Genomic DNA, 15,887 nt, shown 5'->3' with positions numbered 1-15,887 from the left:
TGATGTGTCGGCTTTGCACTTGACTTGGCATTCAAACAGTGAGGAAATCACTCCACCCTATATAATTCACAGATTCTCTCTTACTAAACCAGACAGTCATCTAATCTTCACCTCCCTTGTGGTTATTCTTGTGTTTTATGTGTCTTAATGTTTCTATTTTTAATTCACGTGTTTTATCTGTTTTTATTTTTAAACTGATTTTGTGTAAAGCACTTTGAATTGCCCTGTTGCTGAAATGTGCTATACAAATAAAGCTGCCTTGCCTTGCCCAAACATGTCACTCACTTATTTGAATTATGTTTTCTTCATCCGCTTATCCAGTTTTGAGTCGCGGATAAGCGAGAAAGACTATGTAATGTTGGAGAAAACAAAGAACATATTCTTTCAGCCCTTTTTGTCTCTTTGACACCTACTTCCTTGGATAAATAAAGTTTCTGTGGATGGCATCTTGCTAGTTTTCATGTCAGCCATTATAAATTATTGCTTGTGCTAATGACTTAGCTCTTCTTTAAAACTAACCACCCCCACTGCTGGAAACATGAAGAGCATCACATTACTGTGCACCAGAGGGCTTTTCCTTATTGTTTTAGAATAGTAAATGCCTTTAAAGATATATCTAAATCACAATTTTGTCATTGTATGAAACAGGACACTCACAGCGTCTATATGCAAATGAAGGATTATTTCTCTAAAGCCTTTAATAACTGTTTATCCTACCCCAGTCATTGAGCTCATAGGTGAGTATGAGACTCTGAGCATGATTCAACGAGGCGTCTTCTCCTTGGTCTCCCAGGAAGTCGCGTAGCTCAGCAGTGGCGAGCACACACCCATTACTAGAATAGTGTCTGAACACAGCGTCGAGCTCGGGCCGTCGCATCAGCTCTCTGCAAAACTCCTCAATCTCTACATGATCCAGACGACCATCACCGGATCGATCACTCCTCTGGGTTACAGGGGAAAGGGATGAGTTTATAAAAGACAAACAATCGGACACACACAGAGACACATGTTAAACACAGTGTGCTTTTATTATGGGAGTGCTTCAAATTCCCTGTGGAGTTTTCCCATCTCCAAAATAATAATTCAGCCAGCTGTCTATACTTACATTACAAATGTGGCTCTCTGAGGAAGGTCAATGTTGGAAATTGAAAGCTAAGAGACATGGCAGGTAGTAATACCACACAATAAAGAAATAACTGGCTCTTGAAGTTTTGTGGGAAAGACGACATGGCAGGTAGTAATACCACACAGTAAAGAAATAACTGGTTCTTGATGTTTTGTTGGAAAGACGAGACAGAGAGGATAAAAAATGTGGAAGGCTGTAGGTGGTTGGCTTGGTGCTGGCTTGGCGCTGGCTTGGTAATTGAACACAGACTTGACACTCCAGGGTGTCACAGTAAACAGAAACAAGCAAAAATATCACCAACTCTCAACATATCTGCACAGGTATTCCCTCTCTTTTTCCATTGAATGCTTTCAGTATTCAATTTCAGGAGAAATTATATCTTATATAGATATATCAAGTTATATCTACTGCAGATATTTAACAGGTGCTAAAAACTAAAAAAATGTACATGACACTGACCTTGAATAAAGAGCGGGCATACTGCTCACTCAGGTCAATGTTGATCATCTGGAGCAAACGTTTGACCTCATCGTAGCTCATCTTGCCGTCCTGGTTCTGATCCGCTCGCTTCAGGTAGCGTCGGATCCAAGTGAAGAGGGTTAAGGAATAAAACAGACTAAAACCTATGGACTATAGTTCCTCAATTAAGGCAGTATTTGGATTCATAATGTGCAGAAATACACAGTTTTTTTGTATTAACCGGTTTCAGTCATTTAGGCAATCCCCCTTATACACAGTATATATATATATATATATATACATATATATATATATATATATATATATATATATATATATATATATATATATATATATATATATATATATATATATATATATATATATATATATATATATATATATATATATATATATGCAGTACATATCGGTCGAAAGTTTGGGGTCACTTAGAAATTTCTGTTGCATTCCATTATAGACAGAATACCATCTGAGATCAGTCGCATTGTTTTTTTAGGTGCATGTTTTCTCAGTTAGTTTTTTTAAATGATGTCAGATTAGTGAACAGAGCGTGCCATTGGATTTGGATTAGATGAATGGTTGCTGAAAATGGCCAATGTGGATACTGCATTAAAGTTCAGCCACACACACACAAAAACACAAACACACACGCACACACACACGCACACACACACACACACACACACACACACACACATTTTTATGGGAAATGGGGGAAAGTATAAGCAGTCTAATGCAATACGTAAACTAGGTGTTTTTGTTGATGCCAACATTGTTGAACAGAATTTAATTCAGCTGTTTCCAAGATCTTGGTTGAATAGTGGGAATAATGCACTTTTTAATGACATCTATTATTGTAAATCCCTTTGGAAAAAAACGTCCCCTGAATGAATATAATCTAATGTAACTGCATAAAAGAGACGATAGCAACAAGAGACTAATTATAGTTTGTCACCTGCCCGTGAGTTTGTGCAAACTGTAACACCGAGAGCCCACACGTACACATCACCTAGGCTTCTGAAAGTCTACACCATGAAATATATTAAATGAGATAACAAGAAAGTATAGTCAAGATAATTGCCCTGATGATTTATTTGTTCATAAAACTAAAAATATAAAAAACGAAGCGAGGTGACCTGATACCTCCAGTCATATTATCCTCTGCCTATGAGGGATTGTAATTATCAGTGGTGGTCGGACTATATTTAGACAAGGCTTTCTTATCTAGTCATTACTACTCACCTTAGCTATGCTGTGGATGTGGGATGGCACATGTGACAGCAGAGACAGTAACCATAGCAATGCTGTCTCAGCTACACTGTACCCTGTTCTGGCATATTGAAAATGGGGCAGGATATTGGTCAAGTTTTTGTTTCTGACTCATGTTGGCCACATGCTCCTTTAAAGTGCGTAGCCCTCGCACCCAGTGCCGAGCTTCTTTCTCACAGGGGCACAGCAGGTCCAGGCTTTTCCTGGCACCTCTGAAGACCACTGTGAAGCACTGGCTCTCCGGCACCGACCCGGACAGCTGCCGCAGCGCCTCGGACTGGCAGCCTTCACGCACACACTCCACTTCTGTCACTGCGACTGGGAGAGGAGAGGGAAAGAAAAAGTTCACAAGAAGCAGCTAAAGGTCAAACATCATGTGTCTACATGGATTAATAAATCCCACCAAACAGAGTGTCATTGCAACAGGATTGTAAAATATAACATGCACTTTATACACTTCTCAACAGGATATTTTTAACCTGCAATGTTACGACTCTTACAGCACAGTACAGACTGATACACGAGTTAAGGTTGCACCTTCAGTTTGTGCTTTCACTGCTCAAACAGCAAGTTCTTCTAATGGGTTTTATAGTAGTTGTTCTTTTGGACATTTATTCAGATTACACATTATTTTATAATTTTGTAATCTTGTAACTGTGTTTCATCTTGGCCAGATCTCCCTTGAAAAAGAGGATTTCCTGGTTAAATAAAAGTTAAATAAATACACAAATATAATAATCTATGGTAGCTTTGAACAGGATCATGATTTATGGGATATAAACAAAAGCAATACTAAAGAGTCTACAGCCATGTTGTGAGGCTGTGTTAGCTAAAGTCACACATTGCCAGACCTTCCTCTACAGCGCTGTAGAGGAAGGTCTGGCTAGTCCACACACCATTCTGGATAGGAGAAAAACAGACTCTGGTTTATTTGCTTTCAATAAACGTTTTAAAGAGCAGTGCCTCTGCAAAGTAGCCTTGGGCTGGAACATGTTCTGGTGTATATGTACATTCAAAAAAGTTGTTTTAGTCGTGCAACATAAAACTCAGATTGGACAGATAGTCTAGCTAGCTGTCTGAATTTACCCCGCAAAGATATGAGTTAACCATAGCCCTCAGAAAGCGAGTGGAGTTTAGAATGCCAACACAAAGAAAACGGAAAGTAACTGACATCCGGACTAAATTTAGGGACAGGTGTAATATTTGCTATGGTCACCATATATGTTGAGCATGTTAGCATGCTAACATTTGCTACTTACAAAAAATACAAAACAAGCTGAGGTCGATGGGAATGTGTGTATGTTTTTAGGTATATTTAGTAAAAACAACTATTGTGATTAACAGTTTTGATAAATTAAGTTTTTCACTTTATTTTTCAAGCAAAAAAGTCAAACATTTGCTGGTCCCAGCCTCTCAAATATGCTTGTTTTTATTATTAATTATGGTTAAAATGGTTTTGGACTAATACAATTTATTGAAATCATGTTAGGCTCTATTCTGTGATGGGTATTTTTCAATAATTCTATTGATTTTTGAGTTGATTAATGTGTGTATCCAATTTCACGGCAATCCAGCCAATAATTATTGAGATATTTTAGTGTGGAACAAAGTGGTGGACTGACCACTACCCTTAGAGACTAGCATGTTATGTAGTTATTTGATCTGTTTATCTTGCATTTGCAGAGCTCTGGTAAGTCTGGGCAACACTTTCTGCCCAGAAAAGACAGCACACACACACACACACACACACACACACACACACACACACAGACAGACACAGACACACACACAAACACAAGCTGATTCTAACACAACAACTTTATTCAGCAAAGGAGCTCGTCTATTTCTGCACTGGGATGCCTGCTGTGTGGTGATCACTCAGTTGGGTAATAAGCAGTGTCTGCACTGACAAAAGCCTCATTCTCTTGCTGGAGGTCATAAAGCCTTTGCTGTCCACCTCTTCAAAATTACTCCACATTCCTCCTTTGTTTTTGTGGACACGGTAAAAGTGACATGAATGTGTGTGTGTGTGTGTGTGTGTGTGTGTGGGGCTCAGAAAGAAACAGCAGAAGTGTTAAGTGTCGTATTCTATGCCAAGTGCTTTTGAGCATCAGACGCAGCACTGAACTGCAGGCTCCAGATCACACTGGACCTGGAGAACTGCCTGGAGCTCGGAAAAGAGGAACCAAGCCAATCCTTCATCCTGGATTCCCACAAACACACACTCAACACAAACAGATATGGTCCCCAGCAGCCTGCCAGAGTGGCATTATCAGTATCTGTTCACTGAAGAGGCCACCCTGTCCTCACGCTGCTTGTTTGCCATCATTGTAAGGAGTGTTACCCGCTGCAACTCGACCACCCTCTCTATTTCTGGAGCTGCTGCAGCACAATCAAGACGGCCTTCACACCACCCGCTGACCCACAAATCTGTAGAGCTAGCCCGGGGGTTAGCATTAAAATGCATTCCAACATCAGGACAGAGAGCACAAACAGAAGAGAGGTGGGAGAGCTAAAGGTCAAAGCAGGAAATTAAAAGAGGGTGAGAGAGACTCATCCTCCGCCCCTCTTGTAGTAAACTTTCATTCCAAAAGATTTAGCTCCAAAAGTAAATCATGTTAAATAAATAAGTATAATGTTAAGAAAATGGGATAAATAAATGCCCTGCACTTTGACATTCCCTACAGAGTCTAATCTCTTTTGTCTGGACACCTTATCTGTGTCAATATGAGACAGATGAGATGCATCTGCTGAGTTTAAAAGAGTTAATGCTACTCCCTAAAAAACACAATATTCTCAACATTCTTACTGTTTATTTATGATTATACCCACAGGCAGATGTAAAGTCTCTCTGTTTTCTTGTTCTTGACTCTGTCAGGCATTTTGTTTTCCTTTAAGGTAGGCCACAGTGTGCCATTACATCTGATACATGACTGATATGGGTAAGTGTACAGTAAAGGCTGAGTTTTTTTCATTAAATAGTGACAAGATATGTCAGATAAAACCGCATGTGAAGCTGACTAAAACGACACAATTATTGGTTTTGGCAAGATATGATTACCTGAAATGATCAATTTAATAATATAATGATTTGGGAGCCCAGGCAAACAGACTCTTGTTTTACTTTTTCACCCTTTTTATTTTTTGTTAACTATTAATAGTAAAACTTGTAATACCACAGTAAAAGTCCTATTTTCAAAATGTTTACTTAAAGTGAAAAGAGAGGCATTACAAGAACAGTGTACTTACATTTACTTTTAAAGCTGGAGCTTTTGACTCTAATTTAATGCTGTATTGTTTAATGAATAATAATGCACTAATATTTTAATTATATTTTGTCAGTAAAATCTGAATCTGCAATGAAACACTTCTTTGTCAGATAAATGTAGTAGTACAATGTTTTCCTATAAAGTAGAAGTACACTGTAAATCAGCAGAATAAAGATGAGTTGCATTTTAAGTGCTTTGGGGGCCTTCGGTAATTTTGGGGTAAAATGGTTCTGTAGAAAGCTGCAAGCTTATATATAAATACAGGAGGCCCAGCAATCAACCCGCTCCAAACATGAAGTAGTTTTTATTAATGAAGAAAATAGCATTCATATGAATTGCTTATACTTCTGAAACCAAACCTACATCCCTGAGATAAAATATTATCTTTTGACAATTAGAGTAGCTCAATCATACAGGACAAGTCACAAGTAACTTTACACAACAGCTTAGTGAAGCAGAAGTCAGCCAGCTTACTCTAGCTGACTTTTCACGAGGTTACGTTTATGACTTGGTACATAAATACATACACATGATTATTGTTCAGCCAGATTGCAGGGCCCGTGTTTAATCTCCTCACTCGCCAGGAAAACAAACAGCCCTTTTAACAAGGCAAAGAAGGCATGAGATGGAGCCAAGATAAAACAGCCCACCAGCTCTGAAAAATGAGAACTGGGCTGGTAGAAGGCCTGCTGGTCTGTCTTTACAACACTCCCCTGTAGATAAGTTTCCTTCCAGGCAAAGCCCTTTTCCTCTCTTAACAGGGATATCTATTCATGAGCGCTCCGAATTTCAGGACTCCTTCTCCTCCTTTAACCCTCCTCACTTCTTATAACCTACTCTTGGTCCTGTACTTCTTTTCTTTTCTACCTTAAAGCCTCCCCACACATACACAAACACACACACACACAGACACCCACACACTGTGTGCTCTCCTTCCCGCTCTCAGTGATCATAAAGCCAAGTTTCAGCAACACTCACAATACTGCTGGGCTTTGGCTTTGCGGGAGCTCTTGGTGGATTCACACCACACGGTTAGACCGTCATCTAGCAGCCGCAGGTTTCGGCTCTTCTGCCACCTTGAAGAGCGAACTTTCACCATGCTGCAGCCCTGCAACATCACACGTACGTCCTCATTGTCCAGTAGACCTGGAGAACACAAAACCAGACAGGAAGTATTAATGCAACAATAAACTGTGATATAGTTTGACATTGTGTCATCAGCAGGTAGAGTTTGTCTTGGGTTTGTACCGTTTTATTGTGACTTACAGGCTCAATGTACAATAAGGTTTCTAAAAATGTAGGCCCTAATTACACAAAACATATTAATTTCTCTTAGGGATTTGATAGTAATATCATGATTTCTTCTTTGGTGCTGTCTGGAACGTTAGCTAGACTAATGCCTCATTTACACTGCATGGTTCAGCTCGACTCGTTTTTGGTCCCATGGGCTTTTCTCTATTTTGTGATCACTGTAGTTGGGATTCTTAGCTTATCGCCACATTGCCGTTGAGTGAAACTGCCATGAGAGCATCTTCAATGCAAGTCTATCTGGATCTTGTGATCTGCAATGATGTCTGTACTTTACTATCCACAGCGGTGCTTTGAGCTAATTGCTAAGATCAGCGTGCTAATACGCTCACAATGTCAAAGGAAGTTGAAGGAAGTTGTTCCCCTTGTTCATGTTCACCATCCTAGTTTAAAAAAATAGCTTTCTAACGTTGGCTAGCATTAAAAACAGTACAGCTGAGGCCGATGGGATGGTCATTAGTGTTGCAGGTATTTGGTTGTAAATCAAAGTATGGGACAATTGACTTCTTGATGGCGTCAGAAAAAATGTAAGAGATCAACATACTATAGTTATCAAAAATGTATCCTGATGGGAACATGAATGTGTGTAAAACAAATTAATGGCAATTCATACTTGCTGAGACAGTAGGATTCATCCTCTGGGCACCAGAATGCCTGTACAATATCTCCTACCAATCTATACAATCCATTGGTCAGGTTAACAACATCAGAGGTCATGTTGACTGTATTTGTTAAGCCAACTTCACATATACAGTCAACACTTTTCTGCTTACACCCTACACCAAAGTCTGTGTTCCATATCCAAACCTAGGAGGAAATGACTGTTGCTGAAGGTTTTTAATGTGCTGAGTGGAGCTGTCATGGATTGTCTTGAAAAGTGACTAATGTTTTAACAAAGTAATGTTTCTCTGAGCATTTTCTTCTAGTCTGAACAACACATTTTAAGAATAAAGCTGAGAGAATGTTGAGATGTGAATCAGCCATGATTATGTGTAGATTTATGTCTCTCTTGGCACAGCAGCAGGCCAACAGACAGTCTTTGCCTGGCTGTACGGTTCATAGTTCTCCCTAGCTATTGCCATCCTATGGAAATTAAATCAAGATGCTAAAAGAAATTGAGAAACTCAGAACAGAGGCATGTATTATGTTATGTTGCCAGAACTGAAAGGATTGGGGCATGTTACGGGAGAAAATAAAAGATGTGAGAAGAAATCCTAAGGGATCTACAGACATGGTGGACACACAATTCAGGTTTGAGTTGAGAGTCATCTGAAACACAGAAAGGAAAACAAGTAACTATGTATTGCTGTTTGCCGCAAGTATGTCTTAGCATGTTATAGTTTCATGATCAATCACAAAGCCAAATGCTTGCACAAGACACAATTTAAAAGTACAGGGCCAGTTTTACATGAACTTCTTTTGATTACATCATAAATAAAGGACAGAAATAGAGCTGACAAGATTTGTCAATTAATCTATTATCAATCGAGAGAATATTCATCAGCACCAATTGATAAATGATTAATCGTGCTTCTCACTGTACACTGTTGGTTGGATCAACTGTTGGTTGATCTAAACAAGCAATTTAAAGATGTCCCGTTGGCCTCTGAGAAACTTTAGGTGGTTCATCAAATATAATTACTGGCAAAATAATCAAGAACAAATAAAATCGTTAGCTGCAGCTCTAGTATAAAGCTAAGGATGATTCTGGACTGCAGGGTTGAATTTGAGAGGAAATTTCATGATTGTTTACATCATTGAAACGTGACAGACCCACAGACGAGGAACAAGCCAATACTCTGGAGTGGACATTTTTGCATGAGTGAAATGTAAAATGATTTTAGACTAAATGAAATTTAGACAACTATTTAGGGTTAGGGTTAAAATTACACATGAAATGAGGTTAGATGTACTGATTGATCTTGGTTATTTGATATTAGCTATTTTAGAGTTATCTAATGGGAGGGGATGTGTTAAAGGCCCCAAGCCCATATTTTACCCAGGAACAAGGATCGATAATTTCAAATACTGGTATAAACATTATCAAACATTGAGTCTAAAAATTGGCCTAAAGGTTTTGCCTAATGCAAATTTGCTATTTCAAAAACTAAAACCACTGGACAAATTAGTTTTTTAAGGATTAGCTAAGTATCTGGTTATATCACACTGCTTTGTAACTTATTATGACAAACCCATGCCACTACATCTTTAAAGTACAAGTGCAAGTGGTATTAAAGCACATTCAGCTATGCCTCATTGATTCTTTTGCAGGGAAGAATGGGGCCTCTCACAGAGCAGCTCAAGTTTTTTCAAGATGCAGTGGGCATACTGTCCTTAACTTTCCTTTTAAATGACAGTCCTTGTATTGTCAAAGCTGTAGCTCTCCACCCCCCCCGACTAGACACAAACAAACTGGGCTCAGCAGAGGATCTCTCCCCATCAGGGTTAAACACAAAGAAATCCCCCTACCAGCCCTCCATCCATAACAAACCGGTTCTCCCAAGCTGTTACCACATGCAAGGTATTCCCACAAGCAGAGCAACTGGACCTGATTATCTGCAGGTCAGTGACCACACTAAGCTGTCCAAACTGCTTCTGTCTCAACCCACTGCCCAACCTTTTACTATTGCTCTCCAGCCTCGACCACATTCCTGCTTTTCTATTGCATAATTTTAATATCTAACCGAACAAGTGAGCATAAGCCTGAAAGTGTTGGCCAGTTTTCAACAGCACACACTAAATGCTCCTGAAGGCCTCTTTATAAGGGTGTGAATGGAGGGATGGGCATGGTTCTTCAGGCTAGAGAGCTGAATAGTGTTTTCTTTACTTTGTCTCCTGCAGAAAATCTGGTTGACATCCTAACTATGCTGGTGCTTAATTAGAAAAGCAGCTAAATTTGCTAAATAAGAGAGGAAATAAAGTTAAAAGAGTCTACAACCATGCCAGTTGCCATCGAAGCACAGCAGTGCTTTAGCTAAATGCTAACATTGTAACATGTCATGTTTATCATTTACCATCTTAATTTCGCGCAATGGCATAGTAACATTTGATAAGTAGCACTAAACACAAAGTACAGCTGAGGTTAATGGGAATGTCATTAGGTTTAATGGTATTTGTTCATAAACAAATAAATGGTTTGGGATGAAATGTTAGCCCCGCTAGCAGCTCTGCGACTTTGCGTTTTGAGCAAAATGCTAACATCAACATGCTCACAGTGCCAATGTTAACATTCCGATGTTTCCTAGTTTAATGTTCATTGTTCACCATTTAAAATCTTAGTTTAGCGTGTGTTATCATGCTAACATTTGCTACGTTGTCAAAAACACAAACACTATGTAGCCTGCAACTGAGGCTGATGGGAATGTCATTAGTTTTACAGGTATGTGGTCACAACCAAAGTACTGGACAGATTTTAATTTTAAATCTAATCATGATGCTATATGGGAAGAGAAAGGGATCCCCAAACTGATTAAGATTCATCCCCAAACTGATTAAGATTCATCCTGTGGTGGACATGAATGTGTGCACCAAATTTCATGGAACATCTTTCAAACAGTTGTTGAGACATTTTACTTAAAAGCACAAATATAAATCTCATTATGGTGCTGGAGGAAAAGTCAGACAGATTCATTGTCTGGGAGCCATGAATATCTGCACAAAAGTAGGTGCCAAAGCATTCTGGAAGATGTTGCTGGGGGAGCTAGAGGAAGAAAAGCCAAGCAGTCATCAAAGTCACAAGGATTTCATGGCATCCAATAGGTTTTCAGACCGGACCAAAGTGACGGAGTAGCCAACTGACAAACCAGCTAAAACTTGTAAAACAGTAAAATAACTAACAGCTTTATGTGATAAGACGAGCTAATAGAATAAAGAAGCACTGCTGGATCAGCTGAGAAAACAACAAACACTCAATTCAATCCCTAAAGGAATATTTTTTTCTGAGGGTGTGTAGACATTGTGAGCAGCGGGAGCAAATTCCAACTGAGAGGAGGATCAGGCAAAAAATAACCAAATTGGCTGGTCAATAACAGATTGGGTCTGCATGAGTCCTCTTCCCGCAGGCACACATTCCAGCTCCTCTAGGGACACAGTTCCCGTTTCTTTCAGCATAACAACTGTCTTGAAAGCCAGCTTGCAAGGATTCTAAACGTACATAAAGATTAGGGTGTTGTTAATATGATGCTGGCGACGGGTCAATTCAATTTTCTTAATTCGTCCCACAGCTGTCCCCACCAGACAGGTCAGTCAGCAAGTAGGGCGTCTCTTAATACAAGGTCCAGCCTTCAGTGGAAATTATGATACCCAGAGTTAAAAGATGATCTGAGGAAGGTTTGGTAAAAAGAAAAAAACTGTACTTTGGATTAGTGACTCTCAGTGGCATCACCGGATTTGAGAACATATTGCTCAGAAAAAGAAGTAACAATAAGCTTTTAGTATTATATTATTATAGTATAATAGTATAGTATTATTTTTAAATCCAGAGTTACTGCCAAAGTTGTTTCTTGGACGGCACATAAAAAGCAATGCAGCCTCTTTATATTCTTTTGAAAATAAGCAGGACTCAGTTTTCTCATTCTCTTTCATTATGAATTCATTAATATAGTTGTAATATGCAAGATTTGACCACACAGCAAAAAGGTTCATTAATGTGCGCAGCTGACAGATTGATTCTAATCAGCTAACGCAACTTTAATATCTGGAGTGTGACTTTTAGCTTTTACAGACGTTTGAAGAAAATAGGGTAATTTTTTTATCAAAGCAAAAATTAAGAAAATATATTACACATTAAACCTGAATCACAGCTTAAATCTGGCATCCCACGTTCTTTTGGATGGTTTATTTCATGATGATTTCAATATTCTGGTGTACGAATGATAAAGAAATTTGTCATTGTAATGTTTAAGTGTGCTCACTTTTGACTCAAAAGTCTGTAAAAGAACACAATATGGATGATTTAATGAGTAGTCATTCTGCATGTTTAGAATTGTAATTACAAAGAACATGATTTGTCAATGACTTGTTAATTTAGCTAAAGTCACGAAGATCTTTATGATTCTACGTAGTGTATATTTGGGGTCAATTGAACACCCAAAAGGTTTAAATCCCTGTCAAACCACTTATGGACAAACTCTAATAACCAGATGGACCTATTTGCACTTTGGATGAGTAGTCTACTTCCTTACTTACATTTTGGAGCAGATCCAAATCACGGGGCTGACACACAAAACTCTTTTATCCCTTTCAACAACATTGTGAAATAGGGCATTTGTGCTGCATTCACATGGTGTCGGAGTAATTGGGTAAAGGAGTTACTAACTGGAAAAATTCACATGAACGCCCCCTCAGGTCTGAACTTTAACATTGAGTGACAGACTAGAAGTGCCCTTCTAGTAGGATTTCTGGTCTTTTGCAAGCCCAAACGCACTAAGTCGTGGCTTTGTTTGTTTAAATCCTGTTTGTTCTCACATTGCTGTGTTACACAGTGCCACAGAGCTTCCAAGTTAACAGCACTGCCATGAACCTCGGACTCTCTCTGAAACCAAATGCTTAAGCCCCCACAGAGGACGTCTGTGACAGCGGATATATTTATACATGTGTACACTTGTCTGATTCAAACGTAAAAACCTAAGGTTCGCAGTAAACTGTAACTGTAGAGAAAAGGCTATGAGTGGGAGATCTTTAAAGTAACAAGAAAAACTAGTCCTGTGACACAAAACCTTTGAACTCACTTAATTCCACTTTTGGCAATGACAGAATTATGTGATGTTTTCCATCTGAGGTAGAATAAGTAAAGATTAAAAAGATGCTAAGACTTGGTGGGTTGAAGGCCACCTGACTGATTTAGGACGTCAAATGGCGGTAAGGGGCTGGGTGGTGGATGACCTCACTGGCTTCATCATTCAGTATATGCAGGGGACTCAAATGTAGAGTTCAGTTGCGTACTACATTTTCAGGCACAGAGATTTCATAACTTAAACAGCAGTAATGCTTATAAAAGTGTCTGCATAGTGTCAGCAATTCATCATTGTGTGCTCTGTCAATGCCACGGTCTGGTTCCCTACACACACACTGCTGTGAGAAGATGAAAAATCAAATTAAATGTTCAAGTAATACAATTTTGGAGCAGGATTTTAGTTTTTTGAATGCCAACTTAAACAGTGGTGATATAATACAAAAACATAAATAGACCTGTTATCAGCTATCGTAAAGATATTTTGATTTAAAAAAGTGATTACTTGTTGGATTTTTTAAGAAGCTTTGTGGGGGGGGGGGGGGGGTTCTGTATTGTAAAAATCTTGGATACATTCACTGTCCTGCATGTATTATCAGTATAGTTTATGAAATGTAATGAAACTTTTCAATTCTGGATGTTATGCTGTTGACTTGATATTGACATTTAAAACGAGTTAACACTATGATTGGCTGCAGGCACAGTTAACATGTGTATGGTGTATATAAAGGTGAAAATAGTGGTCCAGATTTCCAGACATCCAGTGTCTCTTTCGAGATTCTGACAACAGGTGCTCTGTCGTTGCTCGGCAGGTGCCTATTTTGGGGTGAGGTGTGGCCGTTGGACCGTGAGCTGATAGGGCGTGTGTGAAGGGCCAGCAGCCTATCAGAGGCTGGACTGAGAACCAGAGTAGGCTGCAGAACGGCGAGGACTATGAATCACAGCATAGTGCGTGAGAGCTCTTCAAAAAACGTATGATCACTTCAACTACACCCACACACAACCACAAAACATGTTCAGTCTTAGTTCTGGTTGAGTCCTTTTCTGCTGAATAAAGCAAACTATGTCATTTTAAATAAAAGCTATAAGACATCTTTTTTTATAACGTTTTTCCTTATAAAATCCACTTTATTGCTTGGTTGTTTAAAACAAACCAAACATACAAAATACCCTGATAAAAGAACAGCTATCTCTCTATCGTCCTCCTGAAAAGTTACGTAGGCTATATAAACACATTACTAAGTATGATCAAAATCACTGTACACTTAAAGGAAGTTCATAATAAGAAAGTCACGGGGAGATGATACGACCTGACAAAAAACACTGCCCTCTAGATACTGTAGGCTTTATCCAAATATTTCAGTCCTTACAGTAACATTATGGTGTTTTTTATTTCAGGCTGGAGCAGATTATATGATAGTTATAATAGTTAACTTCGTGTCACCAGTTTGTATGTTTACTTACCGAGCTTTCTGATGGGGTCCATCGTCTTCTCGGCCCCTTTCCTCCTCTGCTCTCTGGGGCTGCTGGCCGCTGGCTTGCCGCTGCCTAACATTATCACAACTCCAGCGAAAATGGCCGCAGGCCACAACCTTACGTGCGGCTCACTCTACGAAAATCGTTTAAGAGGGAGGCAGGTGTCTTCCCGCAAGCGCAGATTTGTGCTGTCTCTGAGAGGCCTCCGAGCAGAGAGAGACACATGTGTAAGACCCCTCCCCGGCGCTCAACTCCCCATGCCTGTGCGTAATAGGATTCCAAACGTGGCGCACACCTAACGCACTACCTCCTCCTCCTGTCCCAACAAACACCGACGAACTGAATACATGAACCAGAGGAGGTTCAATTCCCTGCACAGGACTACATTTTCTCACGGAGCTTAGTGTCCTATCCTACTTAAGCAGACAACAATTTTGAGGTACTGTACTTTACTCGAGTATTTTTTATTATTATATGCGACTTTATGCGTCTACTCCACTGCATTTCAGAGGAAATATTAAACTTTTTACTTACATACTTACAATGCATTTATTAGATAGCTTTAGTTACCTTGCATGTTCAGATTTATAACACAACATAGGCTATAGCTTAATCCACAAATAAATTTGAATATATTAAGATAAAACTTTTTGGATCCTTGGAGGGAAATTCACATGCTTCCCAGACACATATTAAGTAGGCTAATTTAAATAAGCCACACCTAATACATCAGTAATTGAAATACACTAATATAGCTTATATGATTCAAAAATTCGCAATTTTGCATACTTTTGAACCTATATGCTAATGCAAATACTTAAGTAGTTTTAGTTAAGTAGGCTAATATTTTGAATGCAGGACTTTTCTACACTGAGGTTTCTACTTTTACTTTATCTGAGTGGGCTACTTCTTCTACTACTGCAGAAGTTCAAGAGGTTAACACCGCAAAATCATGCTTCATGTTTATTCTTCCAATTGAAAAGATAAAATACATATGAACTATGTGTACTAACGTTTAGTGTTTACCTAACTATTCAAACCTAAATATTTACACATTTTAAGCTTTAAATACACTTCTTTAAGCGGAAAGAATAGCTATAAATAAAACTTGATCAAATATGATAATTATGTACTTACCTGTGTATGAAGGGTTGCCATTGCCTGAACATCATAGTTTTCCTTCTTTTTTTGTATGCCACAGCATATCATCATGTAACCTTTTTTGTTT

At 38.9% G+C, this 15,887-nt stretch overlaps 1 protein-coding gene across 4 annotated transcripts in view; it reads right to left on the bottom strand.

The window, feature by feature from the left end:
- Positions 1 to 15,887, bottom strand: part of LOC117958414 (1-phosphatidylinositol 4,5-bisphosphate phosphodiesterase delta-3-A-like) — a 21,839-nt gene extending 5,952 nt beyond the window's left edge. Inside the window, exons 1-6 of one of the 4 annotated variants that reach the window (XM_034894780.1) lie at positions 15,797 to 15,858; positions 7,128 to 7,290; positions 3,866 to 3,870; positions 2,965 to 3,193; positions 1,586 to 1,715; positions 718 to 943 (exon numbers count right to left, since the gene is read on the bottom strand). In XM_034894780.1, the coding sequence (XP_034750671.1) occupies positions 718 to 943; positions 1,586 to 1,715; positions 2,965 to 3,193; positions 3,866 to 3,870; positions 7,128 to 7,261 (724 nt within the window). In that variant the 5' untranslated portion in view covers positions 7,262 to 7,290; positions 15,797 to 15,858. Of the gene's footprint in view, positions 1 to 717; positions 944 to 1,585; positions 1,716 to 2,964; positions 3,194 to 3,865; positions 3,871 to 7,122; positions 7,291 to 14,647; positions 15,059 to 15,796 lie in introns of those variants that run through there. The other 3 variants (XM_034894778.1, XM_034894781.1, XM_034894779.1) reach the window with 3 other exon arrangements.

Source organism: Etheostoma cragini, chromosome 15 (genome assembly GCF_013103735.1).
Source record: "Etheostoma cragini isolate CJK2018 chromosome 15, CSU_Ecrag_1.0, whole genome shotgun sequence".
NCBI lineage: Eukaryota > Metazoa > Chordata > Actinopteri > Perciformes > Percidae > Etheostoma > Etheostoma cragini.
This window is presented reverse-complemented; position numbering and strand designations above follow the sequence as displayed.